This window comes from Anser brachyrhynchus (genome assembly GCF_964034855.1).
Source record: "Anser brachyrhynchus genome assembly, chromosome: Z".
NCBI classification, from domain to species: Eukaryota; Metazoa; Chordata; class Aves; order Anseriformes; family Anatidae; genus Anser; species Anser brachyrhynchus.
Genome location: NC_137697.1, coordinates 29,643,516 through 29,665,090, shown reverse-complemented (window position 1 = coordinate 29,665,090; position 21,575 = coordinate 29,643,516). Strand labels below are relative to the sequence as shown.

Sequence of the window (21,575 nt, the reverse complement as noted above, 5' to 3'; positions counted from 1 at the left end):
CAGCATGTAATTAGGCACTTCAAATTTTCATTTACTGCAAAGTTCAAAAGAGATAAAATGCATTGATTTTTTTAATCATTGTTGCTTAAATACTCTATACATTATCTCTTCTCATTATTTAGTTATCACCAAGTCACATATGCTGGAAACTAAACATGGTGGATGTGAGTGCACATGCAATTCCAATTAAGTTTATGAATCACTAGTGTGAAAATTTAGGGTGATTTTCTCAGCTTGTTCTTGTACATTATCTACTCAGTGCCCGCTGATAGATTTACTCTTTATTTTGTCACTGTTTTTTTAATAGTACGTGTGTGGGAATATGGACAGTGCATATTTTGACTATGAATTTTTAGATTATGGCAGATGGAATTAAATTCACTTTGTAAAGAATGCAGTAACATAATGTACAAATTATATGTATATACTGTGATTTGAGAGTTAACTATCTTAAACTTGATCTTTGATCAAGAATGTGTTATATAAAGACACACAAAACTATATTGTTTTGTATCCCTCTTCTTATGTATCACCTATATTAAATGTAATATAATATCCTAATGATTATCAACTACATACGGCATCAACTGGTGATCTGAAGATAAGAAATACTCAGCAGTGAGTAGATGGCTTTTGGAAATTATCTCCACCACCACCGCCAATTCCCCCCTCCCCTCAACAACAATAAAAAAATAATAAACAAACTGGGGAAAAAAGCAAACAAATAAACCCCCCCCCCCCCAAAAAAAAAAAAAAATAACAGTAGTAAACCAGCACTCTGTTGGGGTCTTCTGTTAGTGCATTCCACATTTTGTTATTTTAAAGGTTGTGTTTTATCACCAGTCCTAACCTTACTGAAATTAACTGAAATGAAAACATGACACATAGTAGTTATAGGGCTACGCATCATAGATCAAAATTAGAAAATTCTTTAGTAGATATAGTATTTAGAAACAGTACAGTGAAGCACAAGTTGTCCAAATCATTAAGTCTTTTCCCTTCTTTTTCAGAGAAGACATTAATTTTGTTTTTGGCTACTAAACTCATTTATACCAACTGACAGAGGTATTACCTCATGCTGTTCTTCGCTGGGTTGAAGAAATACTAAACACCAAAGTACTCTAATTTTGGGGTTTCCATGATATAATTTAATTTATTTTAATCCTGTATATTCCCCCAGTTAGTGTATAGTATGGTGGCATATTTACAGTTTTAGATCTGTGTCAGTAGAACAATAAAGTGGCCTCATGAGCCTCTGCTAATGTTTGTAGACTGCTTTATGGATTCTTCATTAGGTTATGGCTTAGACTTGTGAAGTATTATACAAATATAACATTTGTGAAGGCTGAAGAATCCAGTTTCCAATACTATGTATTTTAGTGGAAAATGCAATGCAGTGAGAACTAAAATTGCAGTCCTATCATACAGTATTTCTTGAACAGCGCTTTCTTTTGTGTTTTTAAACTGTAAGTAATTTACCGTGAAGCATTTCATCCAAAGCTTGCTGGAACAACTTTCCATTGATTTTAACAACCTTTGGCTGAGACCCACAGTGAACCAAACTGATTTTTTTTCATAGTCATGTCATCATTATCCTGTGTCTAAAAATATTGCCTTATGTAGTGGAAAACATTTTATCTCCCTGAACTCTTTTTGCTTTACTGCCCAATAAATACAACAGAAAATGAAATCCTGGCTGTGTGGGAGTCAGTGGTAAAATCCATGCTGACTTCCATGAAACCAGGATTCATGAAGAAGTTTTTAAATGCATTGCATGAAAACAAAGGTCAAACTTTGTCTTTCAAAACATAATGTAACATAATAAAGTGGACAGTTTATTCATTGGCTGAATGTATATTCAAGCAAATTTATATTATTTTCATACAAATAAGAATTTTTCCATGAATATGGTTTATCTTAGCATTTTTTCTTCTCTAAACATCCAAATAAGACTTACATTGTTCTACCTTCTGCTTTTCATTTTCTGAAGAATATATAATAAAAGCCCTTTGTGATACATACCTTAATGTAAAAGGTTTCATGGTTTCCAAGAACAACTTCTGAATGTTTCTGACTATATCTAGTATCCATGGTATCTTCCAGATGGATAAAATTAAGCATTCATATCTCATCTTTTCCTACTGAATCCAGAAAGTTTTGGAAAGAAACTTCATTCTTTCACATTCATCCACATGTGGCAAGATACCTATGTAAATCTCTCCTTAACGTACATGTCAAATAGGAGCTCAGCTAATATTATGAAGTATGGGAAACATTTGTTTCAGGCCATGACAAAATATAAACCTTTTAAAACTTAAAAACCTTTATGTATATATACACACACACACACACATAATATGTATATATTCCATGCACAACTTATCTTATAACACAGCTGGGGAAAGTTGTTCAGTTTCCAAAATGAGCGACATATGGTCTTTATAAATTGTAAAAGAAATATTTTGAATAAATAAGTGTTGTGATTTATTTTACATAAACAAATAAGGGAATTTAAATTAAAAAGATAAATCTGTGCATGGGACAAAAAGCTGAAAAGCTGAGTATGCTTATTGCTATTTTGGTTCTAAAAAGTGCTTCTAGGTCCTTGAATTTCTTTCAACTATATGAAAACTGGATTTACTCCCAGAGCTCCACTTCTTAACTAGGGCAGTTTAAGACCTAAACAAGGGCTGAGTCAGTTAATTAATTTAAATTAGATTACAAATCAGAAACACATTACGTAATGTTGATTTAATTACCATTTTTTATTAACCTAATTAAAACACTCTGAAGAAAAGTTAACAGTCTTGACAATGGCTGGTTGGGTGACTTGGCAGCAGCAGATCTGAGCTGCTGATAAAGGAGGAGGTGAAGCTGGAAGCCCGTCATGACCTGTGCTGCTCTGATGCCCTGAAGCATCAAGAGCTGCCTCTTTGCTTTGCTGCCAGCCCATGTCACTGGGTAGGACCGAGTAGACAATGTCCCAGCTGCAGAGCCTCCACCACAGTGTCCTCACACTTCCAGAACTCACACATCCCACGAGGACAGGTTTTCTGCTGAAACACACAGGTTATCTCCTGTCATGTTAGCTATAGATGAATTTGTCTGTTCTTGGAACCTGCGGGGGAGTGTGGAATGGGATGGTTGATGACTGAGTTCTTCTTGATGTGTCCCTACTCCAAAGTAAACAGGCTCAAACTGAAATTAAAACTGAACCCAGTTTCTGTCTCCCAAGCCAGCTATCTCACACAATGTATCTCCCAACCTAAGCCAGGAAGGTTTTTGTGATACGGCAGGCCTACTTGGGCTAAAATCTTGGTAGACGCCTGAGCAAACAGGCAACAGAGATAGGTAACTTAGCTTTTTGGGGGGCCAGTAGTCAGTTCTGTTTTTCACTGCCTTTTTAAGCTATGTTTGTGTTAGAAGGCAACCCTGTTTCAAGGTGAACAAGACAGGTCACTGTTGACTCCTGCCACCACTCTGGTCCGTCATTGGTCCTTCCCATGCCTTCTAGGTGCAAACTAATGAAGGGAGCAAAAAGGAGTGATGATTACTTGCCAAAATTGAGTTTTCACTGAGGAACAGAGGATTTCTTGGGATTTGAATATACCCCATATCAATAGCAATCTGGGCCTTTATTGCTGTAACAGCTTAAGGGCCTTTGCACACAAATTTCTTTGGTACTCAAATTTGCAGAGGTGAGATTTGTAAGCAGAACAACACTAGTGATATTTCCTCAGAAAACTGGAAGATGTCATGGGGCTGCTGTAAGTCCAATGATGAGCAGATTTCCTTTGGATGGCCAATGGGGTTTGTCTGTACAGTGTCACCTGGGGAATCTGTGCCACTGCCAGGAGACTTGCATGTGAATGTGTAACTTCAGTTCTATAAAGTTCCCATTTAGCACCAGCTGTATGAATACCAAATGCATAAGAAACTTTTGGGCTAGAAATAGGAACACTTAGTTAGTCCAATAGTATTGTGTGACATAGCAGTCCTTGTGAAAGGAGAATTGCTTTTAGAGTTAGGCTATCTCAATGTCATTTTTGAAAGCAAATCAGTAATTCACAGGTACGGAGAGTTTCACTTTGAGTGTCATGAAAGAGAACATATATTGCTAATGAAGTACATGATATTGGGAAAAGATGAGAGGCCTCATCCTGCAAACATGTCTTTCCCATGTGGAACAACTACTTTTTTTTGAGGTGCTGCTGCTTCCTATTCTTGTGAACTGTGGCTCATACCATAAATCTTCTGGGATAACCAGTAAAGAAAGAGGTGGGAGTGAATATTTTATCACAAGTAATTTGTTAGTTAGTTTTCAGTGGAAGCAATTCTATTAAATATAGTGATCCACGAAAATGTGAAAAATAAATCCCTTCTCAAGTTAATATACTTTCAAAAGCATAGGTGACACTGGCAGCAGTCCATTTTCATGTTTATAGCATCATTTCAGCAGACAATACAATAAAACACTATTAACATTTATATCATAAATGAACCATTGTATCAGTAGAGAAGGTGTGAATAATTCGTATGAAATTACAATACATATTACTTATGAATTGCAATAATTTAGGGTCATCAAGTATAGAAATTGTATACCATTAAAGGTAATCATTTAAGTCTACAGATGAAAGAATTCACATTCATTTCTTTTAAGTATTTTTGCTGAATGCATTGTTTTCTTTGGAGTGGGGAAATGTATTTTGCTTTTTGGTTGAGATGAAATCTTTCCTACCAGTGTTCTGAAAGATTTTGAAAGATGAAGAGTTGATTCAGAAGGCCTTTATCCCCTCAAGGACTGCCTGGCTGTGGAGCTGGGGCCCAGGCAGGTCGGGCATCTGTGGCATGGGGGTTTCACGTTCCCACTGGGTGAAGCCCTGACCAGCCTGGTCTGAGCCCAGGATGAGCCTGCTCTGTGCCGGGGCTGGGCTGGAGACCTCCTCAGGTCCAGTGTCCTCTGACCCCGTGATTGTCCAGGCTGTGACCACTTGCCTTGAGTTTGCCACATCAGGTGACAATGTAGTGCTGAAAGATGGCAGTCTGAGAAGGCAGTTTTGATTTTGGTTCACAATTAGTAACTCTGTCAGTTATCAAATCAGATGTGTTATAGGTATGTTTTGAACAGCACTGAAGCAACACCTTCATGGTATCAGATCTTTCTGGTCCTTCATCCCTTCCTCCCCATACCCATTTCATGGACTATCATAGAGCAAGGTTGTATTTACACTATTGTGAATGATGAGGTTAGTGTCTGTCAGCTGGAATGAACTTGGTGTACATGCAAATGAAAAGTGAATTGTGTTCATTGAAACTACAGAAGTTAATTTGATTAGTATGAGGTCATAGGATGATCAGTTTATAAGGCATGGCTCAAGAAAATATTTGTAATTTTTGTTGATTATGCCTCTATTTCTTTTCAAGGACTTTAATATTTTGCTAAAGCAGAGAGCCTTAAAAGCAAAATCTGTTGTACAGTATGGGGCATAAGGGAAGTATAGAATAGCTTACTCTTTAAGGACAGCATCTTCTCTTAAACCAAATATTAGACTACTGAGGTGACAAATACTGAAAATACCTCAGGAAACTGGTGAATAACAGTGTGAATTTCACATCTTTTCTGGGGTGAAGTTCTTTCTGCTGCTTCTTTTTGAAGAATACTGTCCTTGAGGTGCAAAATGAGAAAGCATCACCTCACTGAATGGAAAATCATCAGCTTTTTTTCTTTCTGTCTTATGGAGCTGAGAAAGAAGCATCCTGGTCTCACCTTTATCCCAGTGTAGGGTACTATTTTTTTTTTTTCTTACCACCAGCAGGCCTCAACAGTCAGTTTTATTTCACCCTGGATGTGGTGGGAGATGCCTGCAACTACAAGTTGATACTCATTGGGATTAACTCCTACAAATGAAAATATGGGAAACTACAAAATGTAAAATACACCACATTCTTGACCCATTTTTTCCTACTGTTGTCTGAAAGGAAAAAGTAAATTGAGATAAACCATTTAAATGTCCTTGTGGTACCCATGCTGAGTCACAACAGATTACATTCAGTATATCAGCGTTAGGGTTATATAAATAGTTGCCAGGTAAGAGCAAAACCTGGGTTGAACCATTGTCATACCAACTATTAATCCACGGGGCAATAACTGATCAAGCCACCAACTACTGACTCTTGGAACACTTAGTGCCAGCAAGAGAACAGCAGTAGATATACTGTAGTTGTGAGGTACATATGAAATCTGTTCTTTGGAAATGCACAACATATCTGTAGGTGAGCTTTTGCTCTGTAGCAAATGATTTTGAGACCTGTGTGGAAGATTTTTTCCATGAAAAACACATTTACAGTAAAATTTGAGAAAGACATTTCTCAAATGTCTCAAGAGAAGGAAATTTTGAAAATTTTGAAGAAAAGGAGAGAGAAAGAAGGAAAAAAAAGAAAAAAAAGAAAAAGAAAGAAAGATAAAAGGCAGGAAGAAAGAGAAAGAGATGGAAAAGAAAGAGAAAGAGAGAAAGAGAGAGAGAAAGAGAAGGAGAGAAGGGGAGAAGGAGAGAAGGAGAGAAGGAGAGAAGGAAAGAGACAGAGAGAAAGAAAAAGAGAGAGAGAGAATGAAAAAGAAAGAAAGAAAAGAAAGAAAAGAAAGAAAAAGAAAGAAAGAAAGAAAGAAAGAAAGAAAGAAAGAAAGAAAGAAAGAAAGAAAGAAAAAGAAAGAAAGAAAGAAAGAAAGAAAGAAAGAAAGAAAGAAAGAAAGAAAGAAAGAAAGAAAGAAAGGAAGGAAGGAAGGAAGGAAAGAAGGAAAGAAAGAAGGAAAAAAGAAAAAAAGAGGCTAAGAAAGAAAGAAGGAAAGAAAGAAAGGAAAGAAGGAAAGAAAGAAGGAAAAAAAGAAAAAAAAGAGGCTAAGAAAGACACAAATAAAGAAGGAAAGAAGGTACGAAAGAAAGATAAGAAATAAACTAAGGGAACTTATAGTTGGGAGCAACCTAAATAAAATGTTGAAAATTTCAGTTTCATCACATTTACATAATGGGTTTTTATTTGCTATTGGTTGTATAGATTTGCTTATAACTAGCTTAGGAAATCTTTGTGCACAGAATATTTTTGGTAGGAAAATTGAATGAAAAGCCACCTAGACAATGAATCTGGTTTATGTTTTTCTCTATTGCACTGGAAGAAAAGCATGCAATTTTTAAACCTAGGGCTCATACTGTTAAACAAATTAATGACCTTGTGCATAGGAAGACAAAGAAAGATTTAAAGTGTCTTAGCATGTCTTTTGCTTCCTTGCATTCTGTGGCTTTCCTACAATGCATCTTGCTACTTTCTTTAGAAGAACAGTGCTCCAATCTCTCTTCATTCAGTGTTCTGCTTATAAATTAAGTTATTCCTTTAATTTATTCATGTAATGATCATGGTTCTCTTGTTCTTTGTAAAGCTATTTGCATCCAATCAAATAAAAAAAAGAGTGCTTTATAATTACTGACACTGGTAGGAGAATTGGATCATCACAGACCACCTTGGGTCTCTCTTTCATCCTGAAAATTAGATGCTTCCGTGAGCTTTCAGTGAACATAGGTTGATTCTCATATTCAGCACACAAAAATTCATTGCTTTCTCCAGATCATTGAGATCCCAGTGGCAAACATGTTAGCAGCATCTACTGCTCAAACTGCTTTGAGAAAATCAAACTGTAAAAATTATGATTGATCAGAACATAACATAAAACACAGCTAAGTCTGACTGGCAAATTATAATAATTAGCTAACTGCTTTTCCCTGTAACTGGAAAATTCCTTGCTAAGTTATCTTATTATAATATAAAAATATAAAAAAAATAAAAATTTTAAATGACATCAATATTTAACACTTGGTTTGTTGATCCAGAAAGTAGCCATATTGACAATGAGAAAATAGGACTGAAGGAAAGTTGCTCTACAAGAGCTAAAAAATATTCTTCATTTTGTTCAGCTTTTCAGTGAATTTTAGCAGGAGAAAACTTTGAAGGTTATTGTCAAGTAGGCTCATTAATCTAGTTTCAAATTTCTGTACACCCCAAGCTATGTTGTCCAAGTTTTATTGGGGGCACCTGCTTTCAAACTGACACTTCATTTAGACACACATCTGCACTTGGACAATTACTGTGGACCATTGCTGTGTAAAATTAATCCTCTTTGATAATCCTAATTTAAATAATGATTTGTATGGTTTGCAGAAGCAGAACATGCCTCTTTGAAGAATATTAAAGTTCACCCTCTTGAGGGTAAAGCTTTTATTCCCATTGCAACACAAGAAAAGGGACATTCATTCATATAAAGGTCCACATGCAGAAAAACATCACATTTTTAACATTTCTTATAGTTGATCAAGTTTTCAGATTAACCTGATATATTTTTTAAAGAGACGTGATGCATCCTAATATGAAAAGTGTGCACTACACAGTGGGGACTTTCTTTTCTTTCTTCTCTTTTCCTTCCTTCCTTCCTTCCTTCCTTCCTTCCTTCCTTCCTTCCTTCCTTCCTTCCTTCCTTCCTTCCTTCCTTCCTTCCTTCCTTCCTTCTTCCTTCCTTCCTTCCTTCTCCTTCCTTCCTTCTCCTTCCTTCCTTCCTTCCTTCCTTCCTTCTTCCTTCCTTCCTTCCTCCTGCCCTTCCTTCCCTCCCTCCCTCCCTCCCTCCCTCCCTCCCTCCCTCCCTCCCTCTCTCCCTCCCTCTTTCCCTCCCTTCCCTTCCCTTCCCTTCCCCCTTCCCTTCCCTTCCCTTCCCTTCCCTTCCCTTCCCTTCCCTTCCCTTCCCTTCCCTTCCCTTCCCTTCCTTCCCTTCCCTTCCCTTCCCTTCCCTCCTTCCCTTCCCTTCCCTTCCCTTCCCTTCCCTTCCCTTCCCTTCCCTTCCCTTCCCTTCCCTTCCCTTCCCTTCCTTCCCTTCCCTTCCCTTTTCCCTTCCTTCCCTTCCCTTCCCTTCCCTTCCCTTCCCTTCCCCCTTCCCTTCCCTTCCCTTCCCTTCCCTTCCCTTCCCTTCCCTTCCCTTCCCTCCCTTCCCTTCCCTCCCCTTCCCTTCCCCCTTCCCTTCCTCCCTGTCCCTTCCTTTCCCTTCCCACCCTTCCCTTCCTTCCCTTCCCTTCCCTTCCCTTCCTTCCCCTTCCCTTCCCTTCCCTTCCCTTCCCTTCCCTTCCCTTCCCTTCCTTCCTTCCCTTCCCTCCCTTCCCTTCCCTTCCCTTCCCTTCCCTTCCCTTCCCTTCCCTTCCCTTCCCTTCCCTTCCCTTCCCTTCCCTTCCTTCCCTTCCCTTCCCTTCCCTTCCCTTCCCTTCCCCTTCCCTTCCCTTCCCTTCCCTTCCCTTCCCTTCCCTTCCCTTCCCTTCCCTTCCTTCCCTTCCCTCCTTCCCTTCCCTTCCCTTCCCTTCCCTTCCTTCCCTTCCCTTCCCTTCCCTTCCCTTCTCCCTTCCCTTCCCTTCTTCCCTTTCTTTTTCCCCAGAAAATTTCTGGCATTTTAGAAGATATTACTAGCTCAGTAAACTAACTCAAGAATATAACCACAAAAGATGTGGTATATTGAATTCACTGTTAATTGATGGAAAGTGCTTTTTGTTAACTATGAAGAACTATATGTATTCTGTTGGTTTATTCATGACAGTTATTTCTGCTATAATAATTCAAACTGTACTCTCTTAAATTCATCTGTATTGAAATACTTTTCATTACAACTGCCTAGTATAAAAATGGAAATGTCATCCTAACAGCAAATAAACCAATTTGTTTAGGAACAATTGCAAGGAATTAGATCTAATACATTCAACTTAAAATTGAGAATTGAACATGAATTTACTTTATCTGTCCCACTCCAGCAGGATAAGGATTAGGCATAGAAAAATTGAAAAAAAAAATTGAAAATCAAAAAGAAAGAGTAACTTTGATGCTCTTTGTGACATAACAACACTTTTGCATACAATTTCAGACTTTTCACAGTATATGTAGCAATACACAGAGAAGCAAGTTAGGTGGCCATCTCAGTTACAAGATTTTCCTTAAGGCCCTTTCACTGATGGATACAATGTCCAGCACTCAGCATCTTAGGAAAATTTGGGAAGTGACCCTGACCAGCTACGGTGATAAGATTTTCAGGAGTCCTGGTGTTATACAATGGGTGCAAGTGTACAAGTTCCCAAAATCTTGGCTGTACACAATCTGATCAGGAGCCTGTCCTTTATTCTTCCTAGCCTGGGTTGAAGAAGATAGAGGAAATTTGTGAAATTTGCTTTCCAGTGTGGATTTTAGTGCATGCAAGAATGATTTAATTCAATATTGCGAAATTTATTTGTGTTTTTAGTAGTTTTGGAACTGGGTTTCACACATGCCTTGGTCTTTCAGTATCTATCTTTGGGTATCTATCTGGCAGATACACAAATGCTTGTCTTGTCTGATGAAGTTTTAGCTGAACATAGTTCAGGTGAAGAAGTTACAGGCTGTAGAGGTGCAATTTCTTTCAGAACTTCCAATCTTCAGAACTTGAGCTGTGAAATGGATTTGTGTTTCAGCTAATACCATCTGTAGCATCAAGCTTGTCTTCACCTTAACTGCTCGAAAGGCAGGTGTGTCAAGCAGTGTTTGCTAAGTCACATAACCGAAGGTACCAGATTTTAGTCAACAGTGGATATTGAGTGGACAGAATCTTTCATTCTAGGTTGAAGGCTATGTTGGCTTTAAGATGTGATTGGAATTGAAGGACGAGTATTTATTGACGTGTAAGTTCCTCCTTTTCTCTGTGTGTGTTTTGTTTGTTTGTCTGTTTCTCTTTATTTTGACATTGTAAGCAGTAATACATTCAAGAACTCTGACTTCACTCTGGGATTCAGTTGGCAGTGGCAATTTCTGTAGTACTAAGTAGCAGTCCTTTGGTGGCCCTATGCTATAAGTGCTGCTGCACTTTCAAGTAATGGACATTTTCTTTTCTTTCTTTCTTTCTTTCTTTCTTTCTTTCTTTCTTTCTTTCTTCTTTCTTTCTTTCTTTCTTTCTTTCTTTCTTTCTTTCTATCTTTCTATCTTTCTATCTTTCTATCTTCTCTTCTTTCTTTCTTTCTTTCTTTCTTTCTTTCTTTCTTTCTTTCTTTCTTTCTTTCTTTCTTTCTTTTTCTTTCTTTCTTTCTTTCTTTTTCTTTCTTTCTTTCTTTCTTTCTTTCTTTCTTTCTTTCTTTCTTTCTTTCTTTCTTTCTTTCTTTCTTTCTTTCTTTCTTTCTTTCTTTCTTTCTTTCTTTCTTTCTTTCTTTCTTTCTTTCTTTCTTTCTCTTTCTTTCTTTCTTTCTTTCTTTCTTTCTTTCTTTCTTTCTTCTTTCTTTCTTTCTTTCTTTCTTTCCTTTCTTTCTTTCTTTCTTTCTTTCTTTCTTTCTTTCTTTCTTTCTTTCTTTCTTTCTTTCTTTCTTTCTTTCTATCTATCTTTCTATCTTTCTATCTTTCTATCTTTCTATCTTTCTCTTCTTCTTTCTTTCTTCTTCTTTCTTTCTTTTTTCTTTCTTTCTTCTTTCTTTTTTCTTTCTTTCTTTCTTTCTTTCTTTCTTTCTTTCTTTCTTTCTTTCTTTCTTTCTTTCTTTCTTTCTTTCTTTCTTTCTTTCTTTTTCTTTCTTTCTTTCTTTCTTTCTTTCTTTCTTTCTTTCTTTCTTTCTTTCTTTCTTTCTTTCTTTCTTTCTTTCTTTCTTTCTTTCTTTCTTTCTTTCTTTCCTTTCTTTCTTTCTTTCTTTCTTTCTTTCTTTCTTTCTTTCTTTCTTTCTTTCTTTCTTTCTTTCTTTCTTTCTTTCTTTCTTCTTTCTTTCTTTCTTTCTTTCTTTCTTTCTTTCTTTCTTCCTTTTTCTCTCTCTTTCTTTCTTTCTTTCTTTCTTTCTTTCTTTCTTTCTTTCTTTTTCTTTTTCTTCTTTCTTTCTTCTTCCTTTCTTTCTTTCTTTCTTTCTTTCTTTCTTTCTTTCTTTCTTTCTTTCTTTCTTTCTTTCTTTCTTTCTTTCTTTCTTTCTTTCTTTCTTTTCTTTCTTTCACTGTTGCTGCTGCATTTTAGATAACCATATACAGAATAAATGGTTGTGCTTGATGTAACTTCTTACTCTCTTTGGGTACAAGAGTGTCTGTCATGTCCTACTTTGTTAATAATTATTTATTGCAGTGGTGCAGGATTTTGTTTTATTATTGGTGCGGGAATAGAGCAAGAAGATAGCTTTAAAAGCAAATGCTTTTATGAATTAGGATGTCATTTATTTTCCAGTTCATTGACTTCAAATCTCATTCGTCTCTTGATTCATTAGGTACTTGTATTGAGAACACACTATCTGAAGACCACAGGGTTTGTTTTTTTCTTACTTTTTATGTTACATAATCTTCATTTCACAATAGCAGTTCTTACAAACTAAGAATACAAAGGCTATACTGTATTAAAATGGACAGTCATAACTTCAGTGCAGTTCTGAGTCTGTGAAAGCACCGTACACCTTTGTGTTTTAAGGAAAAAATAAAGAAACAGGATTCATCACTGCAAACTCTATTAGTTGCCTGATCCAGTATATATTTCTGGTCATTGCCTGAGAAGAAGCAACCTCTGCTTTGCTGATTATGCAATATTATAGTTGGGGTGGAGTGAAAGGAAATGAAAAGGTGCCCTTGTAGATGTGTTTACACCCTGAATATTTACCTGAATGACTCTCTTGTCCTTGTTCAGTGATCTATGAGTTATTGCATCTTTCACAATGTTTCTGGTTCTGCATAAAATGGGTTACATATAGTATGTTTGTTCACTAATGCCTTCATGTAGAAAGTCAGGGAAATGACCTTTAAATAACAAAGTTAAGTATTAGTTTAATACTGAAGGAGGGTATTAAAAGGATGTGAGATACTTTCAAAACAAATTAGTAAAACATTTCTTTGATTTCTTTATAGATTCTGGACAACCAGGAAGTCCAAGCCACAATGATCCTGCCAAGAATCCACCAGGTAAATATAAGTTCCAGAACACGTGCAATCTAACATTGTTTGAGAACAAAGATACTACTGTTAATAGTTAAAGAGAGCATAATTGGTCAGCAACCTATTTTGCACTCATAGGTACATATAATCAGGACAAGCTGTGATTACTTTAGCTCTTTTAAACTGGCAATGTCTCAATTGTAGTTTCATTAAGATTCATTTAATCTAAGGAATTTTTTGTTTAGTTCATGGCTTTTAAAGTTTGCAAGTGGTGATGGGCAAAGGAGTAAGGGAGACAAGATCACCAAATAACTTTACTTTTATAAAAGTCTTCAAATACTACAAATAATCTTTTGTCTCAGAGAGAACACAATTGCTTTACCTCTAAAGACTGTGACCTAAGCCACCAGCTTCTTTAGTTCTTTAGGTTAATATTATTTGTACATTGTAGAATGTAAATATGTTCATTTTTTATAAAAGTATATCAGCTCTGAGCAGTTTTTGAATGCATTGTTCAAAAATATCATGCTAGAGACTTTTTTTTTTTTGAGAGATGTCAGTGATTTCATGCCAATACTCCTTTCAAGGGTTCTCTAAAAATAAAGATTCAAGAGAAATCAAAACCAGACTTTGCCATTCCACACTGTTTAAGGCCAAAGGTCCTTTGTATTTTTGTGAAGTTATCCTTCTAATCAATTATGCTGTGCCAGTAAATGTTGTAAACTTCTGTTGTTTTATGAATTTTATCAGGGCGAGACAAATGAGTGCAACACACTTCCTCATACTATCACTTTCACTTAAAAAATAAGGAATGACTCCTGCCATCAAAATCATACTGTATCTTCTCATCTAAAAGGTTGGACTAGATGATCTTAGAGGTCTTTTCCAACCTAAATGATTCTATGATTTTATCTCTCAGAAGAAATATCTCTTTAATAAGCTGCAACTAGCTCACTTTGCTCTTTTTTTTAAATGCAAAATGAACCATAGTCTAACCAAAAAGTAAAAGTATGATGCTGGGTTGTTACATATACGCGAGTATTGTCTGGATTTGTCCAAACATTAGTGAAAACAGCCAACATTGGGGATGGACCATTTTGTACTATAGATAAAATCAAAGTATTTTCTGTGTGTGGTGGAATGTGACATGCTGAAGTGAGTACCCAGAAGTGGAAGAACCATCATAGCTCATAATAAAAAAGTCTACATTCCTTTAATATAAATAGCAGCAATATATACTGGGAGACTGATGATACATTTTAGAAATACGAAGGCAGCAAAAGTAAAAACAAACAAACAAACAAACAAAAAACGCCACAAACCTTTTTTTTTTCTTGCTGCGATTCCCTCCCCCTCCCCCTCCCCCTGCCCTTCCCCTTCCCCTTCTTCCCCTTCTTTTTCCATGATGCAGGCTTGCAATTGAAATTACTTTTGCCTGGAGGCTTTGATGCAGTTTCTCTCTAAACTTTGTACAATATATGAGTAGGCTTTTATTTCTCTATTAAATACATGACAAAAATTAGGTAGGTTTAAAAAAACCCGTATAAGTCACCAACTCATCAGCAAATTTACACCTAAAACAAGCCTGAAAAAAAATCCTAATGGGTAATCACAGTTTTGGAAAACTTGAAGCATTTGGCTTTAGGAAATTTCTTTTTGTTTTAAAATATTTCTGCTTGTATGTGCAGGAAGAGCCAAATGCTTTACACCTCATCATTGTGAAGGATCCTTTGTAGCCTCAGGGTTTGAGAAGCTGGAGGTCAGGTCTGGAAAATCACCTTCCCCATGTTTTAAAATTCTGATTTAAAGTACCATTTGACATTTGTAGTTGGAAGGTAGAGGTACAAACTTCACTAGTAAGGATCACATGCTCTAGTGAGTTGAGCCTCAGTAACCCTCAGTCTCAACCCCATGTTACGCTTTCAAGGAGTAATCTTGCAACAGCAACACAGCCATGTGGCAGGCAGCAGAGGAGCCTTATGGGCTTTCTTTTGGCAGTGCTGTGGGACAAGATCAGATGCCTCAATGTCTGACAAACTCCATTGTCCCAGGAGGCAGCAGGAGATAGAGGGAGAGAAATCTGTTGCTGGTTTCATCATGAAATTTTCTGCTTGAAATTTGAGCATAACACTTTCTCATGCTTTGGAGTCACTGTTGGCAGCATTATTCCTTTTATCTGCTGCCAAGTGGGGACAGAAAATGGAGGCTGTGCCTTGCTTCCCTTGAAACCCTTCATTTGAGTAGAGACAGAGGCATAATTGGATGTCATCTGTCTATTTGAGGATACATGAACTTCTAGCATCATTCAGCTTCACTGTGTGATACTGCTTTGGGGTTAAACTGGCAGGGAGAAAGCACTGAGGTTTGTGGGACTGCAAAATATAGAGCTTCTAGGGTTGTGCAGGGGAATAAGAGGGAGTCACAGTCCCTTAAGCTTGTCTGTGGAAAAGGACTGCTGTCCTGCTCTTTCTTATTAAACTTCACATCAGTCTTATTATTGGAAACAGGCAGTCACTTCTGTCAAAGTCCCAGAGGATATCCACTCTGAGGCTTGTTTTCTGTCTCAAACCAGGAGCACATGGACTGGCAATGCCAGAAAGTTTCTTTCTTTTTTCTTTTCTTTTTTTTTTTTTTTTTTTTAATCAACCTTTGGTCTGATGCCTGTATATCAAGGAGCCAGGGTGTTGGCAAGGCATAGGTGCTGTTAGTGCTTGGATGCCACTACCTTCACAAAGACATTGCCAAGGAAGAGGAGGTTGGAAACTGAGTGGTAGTCGGCAAGGCTGCTGGTGTTTAAGGAGTTTTTTTTTTTTTTTCTAGGTTTGGCTAGACTATTACATTCTTTAGGGTGTCTGGTTATTTGCTGTCTTAACCATGGAAGGAGGTAATGTCACTTGCCAAACAAAAGAACATTAAGAGCCCCTGCTGGAATTCTTTACAATAGGTTCCTGAAAGTACACTGAATATTTTGATAGCATAATACAATATTAAGTTAGTGTAGCTTGTAGTGAAAGTGGTATTTAGCATTTGTAGCAAGATCCAGGGATATCCTCCTCTAAGTTTTATTTTTCAGTAACTTTCATTGGGTATATTTCTAAAGAATGAAAATTGATTTTCTGTGAGCTCTGTTGTAAAAGTGATTTCTCCAAAGGGATTGTTATGTATGCTGCAGAAAGATGATGATGAGGAGAGGAGACTCAGGAGAGGAGAGGAGAGGAGACTCAGGAGAGGAGAGGAGAGGAGTCTCAGGAGAGGAGAGGAAACTCAGGAGAGGAGAGGAGAGGAGTCTCAGGAGAGGAGAGGAGAGGAGACTCAGGAGAGGAGAGGAGAGGAGACTCAGGAGAGGAGAGGAGACTCAGGAGAGGAGACTCAGGAGAGGAGACTCAGGAGAGGAGAGGAGAGGAGACTCGAGAGGAGAGGAGAGGAGAGGAGAGGAGAGGAGAGGAGAGGAGAGGAGAGGAGAGGAGAGGAGAGGAGAGGAGAATGGACACTGCTGTTGTCTAGATCAGTCATAAGGTCCTAGAATCATGCAACCATAGAATCGTAGGAGGGCTTGGGTTAGAAGGGACCTTAAAGATCAACTTCCCAACCCCTCTGCCATGGGCAGGGATGCCACCCACTAGACCAGGGCCCCATACAACTTATCCTTCCAGGGATGGGGCATCCACAGCTTCTCTGGGCAACCTGTTCCAGTGTCTCAGCACCCTCACAGTGAAGAATTTCTTCCTAACATCTAATCTAAATCTTCCCTCTTTTAGTTTAAAACCACTCCCCTTTGCTATATCATTATCTGCCCAAGTAAAAAGTTGCTCTCCATCTTTTTATATAAGCCCCTTTCAAATACTGAAAGGCTACAGTGAGGTCTCCCTGGAGCCTTTTCCTCTTCAGGGTGAACATCCCCAGCTCTCTCAGCCTTTCTTCATAGGAGAGGTGCTCCAGCCCTCTGAGCATCCTCATGGCCCTTCTCTGGTACTCCTCTAACAGATGCACATCCTTCTTGTGCTAGGAGCTCCAGACCTGGATGCAGCACTGCAAACTGGGCCTCACAAGGGCAGAGTAGACAGGGACAGTCACCTCCTTTGACCTGTTGGTTACAACTCTGTTGATGCAGCCCAGGATGCAGTTGGCCTTCTGGGCTGCAAGCACACACTGCTGGCTCATGTTGAGCTTTTCATACACCAGAATCCCCAAGTCCTTCTCTGCAGGACTTCTCTCAATGACTTCTTCTCCCATTCTGTACTCATGTCTGGGATTGCCCTGACCCATGTGCAGCACCTTCCACTTTGACTTGCTGAACTTCATGCAATTCACATTGGCCCACTTCTCCAGCTTGTCCAGGCCCTTTTGGCTGGCATCCCTTCCTTCTTCTGTATCAGCTGCACCACTCAGCTTGGTGTCCTCTGCAAACTTTCTGCGGGTGCACTTAATTCCATTGTCTGTGTCATTGATAAAGATATTAAACAGCACTGGTCCCAAGACAGATCCCTGAGAGACACCACTCATCACCAGCCTCCACCTGGAAATAAAGCCATTGACTACAACTCTCTGTGTGTCTTTCAAGCCAATTCTTTATTCATTGAATAGTCCACCCTTTGAATCCATCTCTCTTCGATTTGGAGATCAGAATATCATGTAGGACTGTGTCAAAGGCGTTACAGAATCTACAGGTTTAGATGATGTTAGCTATTAAATATTTACATGGCTTCAGTGAGAAAACGCAAATGTCTGTGGATACATTGAGGGTGACTAAACAGAGACATACCTGGATTAATTAGTGCTTTAAACTGAAAATAGCTGGAGCGTAAGACACTATTAGTCAAAAACCAGCAGCAACAACAACAAAACACCTTTATTATTTCTTATTATTCTGCTAGGCACCTACACAGATCTACTGCTGAAAGCAGGCTGATGAAGGATAAAGACCCAGCATGCCAGTTTCAATATAATGCTGTACATTTTGCTCCCTCTAAACTCCATAGGAATTTTGATCCTATGTGTTTTGAAATGTGTAGCTTTAGAAAATCTGAAAAATGAGCCTTCCTTTATATTTGTGTGACTCAAAATATCTACAGATCTGTGAGATGATGGGTACTGAAACCAGAGGAAATGATCTTTCAGTGAGTTCATCTGTTAGGCACAGGAAAAATATGAGTCTGAGTAAAGAGAGAAAAACATCCAGAACTATTAATAATCTAATGATATTCACACCAGCCATAACAATATGGTCTTCAGAGATGCAGTCCTTACTGGTCAGTTCTTCTAGTAGAGGATTTTGTGGGTTTTGTTCCACTTTATGTTTCTCTCCTTTCCTACTACCTGCTGGCCACAACAGTCTGACATCAGTAAGGTTACTTGCTACCTGTCATTGACATGAGATTGCTGCTTGGCAGACATAACTTACACATCAACATTAACACTGTGTGCAGTTGTTGCCATGGTGCTCAAATCTATGAAGGCAGTCCTTTTAAATTGCTAAAAGGAATAAACAGAGATACTGATAGTGTAAAATGTTATATAGATATGACAATAACATAGGATCAACATATGGACACAGTTTGAGACTCAGGAGAACTCAAAACCCGAGGAAATGGATAGTAGTTCCTATTGGTTCTTCATCTTTTGGTTTCTGGATAGAGGTGTGAGATAGTCTGTTCTTGTTCAGGTCCCTTCAGGCTTTCAGAGCTGTTCATATCCAGCATTGGGGAATAAAACAGATATCTTTCAGAAAGTGCAAAGAAAACCTAACCATCCTTCAATAGATGGTTATGAAACTCATTGGCCAGAGAAGATAGGTTAATTAAGATTTTTGCTGTTATTCCAGCAGTTGACTTCAGAGGTTATTACTACTATGCTTTCTAGCAAATGGGACCTTTTAAAAATAATTTAATTTAATTTAATTTAATTATTATTGTAATTTATTATTTTTTATTTGCCGGTATAATTTACTCTATTTTAGCTGGTCCAAAGAATATTTTCATATAAATTTTGCAGACTCCATAAACTCAGTCAGGGCTGAATGAAGATGACTTGAGTTCAAGCCTATGAGCTAGTGAATATTACATTATTTATATGTGAGGTGAGACACTTTCAGATAGAGATTGAGAAACTGTCTCTCCACCTTTCATTCCTCTCCACTGGTTGCCTTCTTTCCTCCGCAGTAAACCATGACACATTGTCAGGGCAGTCATCTAACAATAACATTCCTAGTCTGAATGAGGCAGGATTCAGAGAATCCTTAGAGCCAGCCCTACTACTCTGGAATGGGTTTTCCCCTTGTATTTTCACCAGAAATTTTATTCTGGGAACCTTTTCCAAAGAAGACCTGAGTGAAATCATTCTAATTAAAAAAAGTGTTGCCAAAAAGCTTGCAACCAGCCTCACCTAGCTCTTATATGCAAATCTCTCTTGCAGCTGTAGAGCCCCAAAGGCTTTTCTGAGCTTTCATATGGGCCAGCAGCCACAGGGAGAACATTCTTTTTGGATCAAGCCCTAAGGAATGTGTAATAAATTTGCCTATATATGACTATTTTAGAAAGAAGTATTTCAGTTTTAAGTTTTAGAACGTACAGTTTCAGAAATAACCTCTGAAGAGTTACATGTGCTCTCAACCTTTGCACTCTTTTGGAAATGCAATAAGCAAACGTCCTTGAGTTTTGAATGACTCAGAACACAGATGGTTTCATTATTTTATTGTATTGCAAGTTACCTTCTTGCGGATGGGGAATTAGCCCCCTAATTAATAGGAATAGAAGAGAGATTCCCTGGCCTCATCATTGTAAGCAGCTTTTCCTGTGGAAGAAATGATGCTGTAGTAGTAGTCTGGGGAGCCAGGCAGAACTGCATTCAAACAAACATATATTCTGTGCCTTGTTTTTTCAGCATGGGAGTGGATATTCTGAAACGCTTGCTGTTTCCTGTATGCCTGCAGCCATGCCATCTCAGATAGCAATCTTCAAATAAAACTGGGTTGGGTTTGGTCAGGGCTTGATTTTCGGTGGAGTTCTCCCTTTCCCAAATGCTCTATGAATTAGTAATGACAGAGACTGAGAGGTGATGCCTTTCCTCCTCAGCCTCTCATCCCCGCGCCAGTTAGGGCTTTCTGTAAGAGAAGTGTGCTGCTGGGCTATCTGAACAATCAGAAACCTGCACAAATTGCACAGCCTCTTTTTCCAGAAGTAAGAGTTTTTGGTCTTGCATGCTGGGTTGAATTTTGGTTTAGGAAGTTACTACTGTCTACTGGTTTAAGATTAGTTTTTTGGATGGACTACCCTTTCTTTATGAACTTAGTATGTAATGGATGCTGCTTTCAATCCTGATGCAGTTGTGTTCAGTGGTGAACACAGTGTTTTTACTTCAAAGCATGCACAGAACAAGAGTTTTAAAATGGTTACATTACAGGTCAGAACTCCAAAAATCTGCTTTGGCACCTGAAAACTGCTTTTGGATTTCTAACCAGTAAAATAGCAGTCCTGTATCTGAAAAAAATCAGCTCCAACAATATCTTTAAAATCTTGGCTGTGGTGTGTACATGACCTGAGCCCTGCCAGAGTGGAAGGCAGTATGAATTTGTGGTAGTCATTCTTTCTGTTTTTTTGCTAGGTTTCAAGCCAGCTCACCTCTTGGATTCTAGTACATGGATTCTGGAGTCAATTCAGCTAGGTGTTTGCATCTTGAAATTACTACATCATTGAAGGCAATTATAGCCCTGCTTATTAACTTCAGAGTATGGAAAATTTCATTTGTTTTTCATAATGGCACAAGCAGCTTCTCAGGCCCGTATTGTGCTAAAATGTTCAATAGAGTCAGGAGATATTTTTGCAACGTTTGTTCACTTTTCCAGTTACAGTGTAACTGCAGTTTTTAGAGGTTAAAAAACAAAACAAAACAAAAAACAACAACAACAACAAAGGCAGCACAACAAAGGTAGCTATGCAATATGGTCAGAGACAAATGTGTGATAATAAAAATAGCTTAATCCTCTGGACAGGATATTACTTCTACTATTTACTGACATCAGTACTGGAATCTTCTGTCACTCCTTGGCTCATGTTATCCACTCTTAACTGCCTTTAAGAAATTCTGGTCTGGTAGGAACCTGCTTCTGGTAGTCTTTTTAAGATACTGGCTTCAAAATACATGCAATGAGAAAAACCGAAAGTTTGCTAGACTGTAAGCTAAGTCACAATATACAGTGTGAGACTACTTTTTCACTGCCCCTTCTGACTGTGAATAGTAGCTGTATGTCACTAGCATTCCTGCTGAAGTTAGAGCTTCTTGTCAATGTTGGATGCTGTAGAGAGCAGCAAGAACTGATCCTTAAAAAATTTGCTTTCAAAGACTCTGAAGAAGAACCAGTTCAATAAAATTATTTAACCTGTAATTGTAACAGTTTCAGAAATTGAACAAACCTGTACCAGCATCCAGAACTGTACATCACATAACTTCATCATTACAGTTCCCTGCTAGTATTTTGTATTCAAGTATGAAGGTTCTAGCTTTTTTTCTCACAATAGTTCCCAATATTGACCATGTCTCACAGCTATTAAGTCTACCTATTGCTTTACAATTACTCTTTTCAAAGATCCAAAAGAAAAAGGACATTAATACAAATTACTTCCTGCACTGATTGTATCCTTACTCTTGCTTTA

General features: G+C 38.0%; 1 protein-coding gene and 1 long non-coding RNA gene across 19 annotated transcripts in view; both read left to right on the top strand.

The window, feature by feature from the left end:
* The window catches only part of NFIB (nuclear factor I B), a 186,366-nt gene that overhangs the window by 93,971 nt on the left and 70,820 nt on the right, over positions 1–21,575 (top strand). For all 18 annotated transcript variants that reach the window (XM_080573467.1, XM_080573464.1, XM_080573463.1 and 15 more), the window contains exon 3: positions 12,901–12,954. In XM_080573467.1, the coding sequence (XP_080429593.1) occupies positions 12,901–12,954 (54 nt within the window). The remainder of the gene's footprint in view (positions 1–12,900; positions 12,955–21,575) is intronic.
* LOC308185419 lies at positions 12,963–21,522 on the top strand. The gene is made up of 2 exons (XR_013943356.1): positions 12,963–16,169; positions 16,276–21,522. It is a non-coding gene; the product is annotated as an uncharacterized lncRNA (long non-coding RNA).